The 4264-nt window shown below is 34.2% G+C and overlaps 1 protein-coding gene across 1 annotated transcript; it reads left to right on the top strand.

Moving 5' to 3' along the window:
* The first annotated feature begins 2888 nt into the window (after window positions 1-2888).
* On the top strand, window positions 2889-3845 carry OR5K4 (olfactory receptor family 5 subfamily K member 4). The gene has a single exon (XM_075543434.1). The coding sequence runs from the start codon at window positions 2889-2891 to the stop codon at window positions 3843-3845; it is 957 nt and encodes a 318-aa protein (XP_075399549.1).
* The last annotated feature ends 419 nt before the right edge of the window (window positions 3846-4264 follow it).

Raw genomic sequence — 4264 nt, 5'->3', positions numbered from 1 at the left:
TGACTCTATAAAACAATTTTTGGACTTCTAATAGTTTTTCTAAGTTGCCTTAATGTTAGTTTAATAATTTACATTTCATATTGGGGAAGAGAAACTGAGCTTCCACCCAGGAATGGCCCAATGCAATGCTTTCTATTGACTACTTTGATTACTGAAAACTAAATCCATTTGTCCAAAATTTGCATAGTATGGATTTTTAGTTGATTTACTATTCTTTTTTGCTGACATAATGATACAAACTGCCTTTTAATATTTTTGCTGTCTTGCAAAGATGCTACACCTCTGAAGAAGTTTTTAGTGTTAGGGACCTAAAATGTAAATGATAAACTTATTTTATTAATTTGATGACAAGGCTCCAGAGATAAAACTCTGTATAATCTAATGATATTATGTGAGGAAAAAGAAAAATAGGTATGAGATTCAGCATAAATATTGATAAGAAACAGGAAAAGTAATGAAAGCATTTTCAAAACATTGTACTTTAAGTAATCATTATAGCGTCTTTCTCAGAAGTTTTATATCTCAAATACATTTAGTTCTGGATTTAAGCCAGTTTTGAAAGAAGTGCTGGAAGAAAATAAGGGTGACTCTATCACACATTAAAATCCATGCTTCTGGCTGATCTGGTAAAAACTATACCATATGTAATCCTGTAATAAGAGAAATAGCAGAGAATAATTTGTGAATGAATACACAAGTATGTGAAAGTGTACATAGTATAGTTTTGTGCAGATTTAGGTATATAAACCCTCTGATATTGGGTCGATGTCAACTCATAGTTACCTTATATGACAGGGTAGAACTTCCCTCATGAGTTTTTGAGACTTTTAACTCTTTAAGGCAGTGGAAAACCATGTCTTTCTCCAGGGGAGCTGGCTGGTGTTTTGAACTGCTGACCTCACGATTAGCAGCCCAATTCATTAACCACTATGTCACTCTATCATCTATCTATCTATCTATCTATCTATCTATCTATCTATCTATCTATCTATCATCTATCTATCTCTAAATGTATATGTTGCATGTGTATTTGTCCAAAAGCAAAAATTGGAAGGCAGAGATGACCAGGGAAACTGGACAATGGAAATGAAGAGCCCAGAGTGGAAAAATGAGGCAGGTGTTTACATATTGTGTGTTAAGCAATCAATGCACAGAAAATATTCTTTGTAAATTATTGAATTGAAAACTAATTATCTCTGCAAACTTTCAGTTAAACAAAATTAAATGTTTCAAAAATGAATTAATTGAAAAAATCTTGAAAATATCTGTTCATATATGTATTGACCATATCTACATTCTCTCCTGAAAAGTAAAGTACCAGTTGAAATCTGTTGCTTATTAAAAATTGGGTTAGTGCCTTTAAAAATATAGTTGTAAGTTATTTCTATAGGCCCCATATGGATTGCTCATTAGATCTTAGATCTGCACATATATTCTACCATTCTGGAAAAAATCCTTGCTCCTTCTACACCTGTAATATTGTAATTTTATGACTGCTAAACTAAAATAAACAATCTAAGGCATTTGAGCACTTATTTAGTTTCATTTAATATAAAAATGAATTGTTGTAAGTTTGGTCTTGGGATGCTGACCGTAAGGTCAGTGGTTCAAACACACCAGCTGCTTTGCAAGGGAAAGATAAGGTTACCTGCTCCTTAAGATATTTTCAATCATGGAATCCTTGTGTGAATTGCTATGGGTTGCAATTGACTTCCTGTCAGTGGGTTTCTCTCTCTCTCTCTCTCTCTCTCTCTCTGTGTGTGTGTGGTGTTAATGAATATATATAAACTTTGGTAACTTGGGAAACTCAGGAAACTTCCAAATGATTCCTCAATAAAATTAGGACATTAGTTTCTATAAATGTTTGAGGGAGCAACAGAAAGATATTTATCAAGAAGATTATGAATCTTGTGAGAGGAGACATCATGAAAACTCACAATGATGCACACACATCGACAGTTACTTAAAATTAGAGAGGGGAAATATTAAGATAAATGAACCATAACAGGGGCTCTGGAGAGTATATATTGTTTTGTTTTGAACTATTAACCATCAGGTCAGCACTTGTAAACCTCTAGCTACTCCATGGGAGAAAGATGAGGGTTTCTACTCCGACAAAGATTTACAGCCTTGGAAACCCCTCGTGTAGTTATACTCTGTCCTGTGGGGTCATTAATTAATCAGAATCAATGATGACAATGACCTTGGAGAAGAGTAATAACTTTTTGGGTTATTTGTTATTCTAAGTTAGGAGTATGATCCAAAATGTGTTAAAATAAATATAAAAATATGTATCGAATTAGTTTATTGTTAAAATATCTTATAAAATAGAATATTCTTATTCTTTGCTGAAGGATGAATGTGTACTTCCTCTTACATATCATTTGGTGAGCTTACAGGGGAAACATACGTAAGAGAAATCATCAAGCTCCCTGTGATCAATGGAATTCTCAAATTCTGACATGGGAAATCTGTAAAGAGCAATTACTTCCAAACAATGTTTGAAACTTGTTTTATCTGGGGGGGGGGAAATACCATTAGACAATTGTCTTTTCTTTTGGAAATGCCAGACTTTTCTTATACTGACCATAAGTTAATATACTAACATTGGATAATTGAGGCAGGAAATGCTTTTCCACCCTGAGCGTTCTCAGAGGCATTCCAGAAGAGCTCTCTGGAGTCAGTGGCACCTTTCTCCTGTCATGGCTTGACCTGCTGTGCATGTGCTAGCTTTAACGAGAAAGCAAAGGGTGATTAAGAAGGGGCTTTTGTTTTGTTTTTGTTTTTGTTAAGAAGGGGCTTTTCTTTTTGTGGATAAGGAAATGAATCAAGAGAAGTGGCGTTCTAATTTATAATTTCATTTGCCTTCAGTTTCTGTCTCAGCAGAGATGTTAGGAATGGCTAACGAGAATCACTCCTTGACAGCGGACTTCATCCTCATAGGATTTACCGATCGCCCAGATCTAAAGACCCTGCTGTTTGTGGTGTTCTTTGTCGTCTATCTGATCACCATGGTGGGCAATCTGGGGTTGGTGGTGTTGATTTCCATGGAGCGCCGTCTGCACACACCCATGTACATCTTCCTGGGCAACCTGGCTCTAATGGATTCTTGCTGCTCCTCTGCCATCACCCCCAAGATGTTACAGAACTTCTTTTCTGAAGACAGAATGATTTCTCTCTATGAATGCATGGTACAGTTTTATTTTCTCTGCCTGGCTGAAACCACCGACTGCTTTCTCCTGGCAGCAATGGCCTATGACCGCTACGTGGCCATATGCAGTCCCCTGCAGTACCACACCATGATGTCAAAGCAACTCTGTATTCAGTTGACCACAGGGGCCTTCATAGCTGGAAATCTGCACTCCATGATTCATGTGGGGCTTCTATTAAGGTTAACTTTCTGTGGTTCTCATCAAATCAATCACTTTTTCTGTGATATTCTTCCATTATATAGAATATCCTGTACTGATCCTTTTATAAATGAACTAATGATATATATTTTTTCAATGCCTATTCAAATCTTCACCATTGCCACAGTTTTAATATCTTATTTCTGCATTCTTTTCACGATTTTTAGAATGAAATCCAAAGAGGGGAGGGGAAAAGCCTTTTCTACGTGCGCATCCCATTTTTTCTCTGTCTCAATATTCTACATTTGTCTTCTCATGTATATCAGACCGTTTGAACAAGGAGATAAAGATATACCAGTAGCAATTTTTTATACAATAGTAATTCCCTTATTAAACCCTTTTATATACAGCCTGAGGAATAAGGAGGTGATAGGTGTTCTGAAAAAAATAATGAACTATAATGTTCTTAAGAAAACTTCATCCTCTACAACTTAATTTTAATTTATGAAAATGCCTTCATAGAAAAGAAAATGGCTATATAAATATTCATCTTTAAATAATTAGGCTGTCTTTCTCAAATATGTATAATTATGAATTCAAAATATTTGTAAGATGTAATCCAACATTTTATGTGCTTATTGGACAATTTAATTTCTTATATAAATTTGTTCATTTTCTCTTCATCTTATTATTTTTTCTTCTTTATTTATTTGTAGTATGTTTTTAGATTAAAAATTAAAATATTGTGACAGTTTGTGGCAAGTAATTTCTCAGTCTGTAGATAGTCTTTCAATATTTATTTGCAATAATTTTATTGCTTTAAAAATATGATTTATTTTATGCTTATTGTTTTGAATTTCTTTCCTTAACCTGAGGTCTTATGTTAGCCATTTTTGTTTGTTTTTCTTCATATT

The sequence above is a fragment of the Tenrec ecaudatus genome, chromosome 2 (assembly GCF_050624435.1).
Source record: "Tenrec ecaudatus isolate mTenEca1 chromosome 2, mTenEca1.hap1, whole genome shotgun sequence".
In the NCBI taxonomy this organism is placed as follows: domain Eukaryota; kingdom Metazoa; phylum Chordata; class Mammalia; order Afrosoricida; family Tenrecidae; genus Tenrec; species Tenrec ecaudatus.
This window is presented reverse-complemented; position numbering and strand designations above follow the sequence as displayed.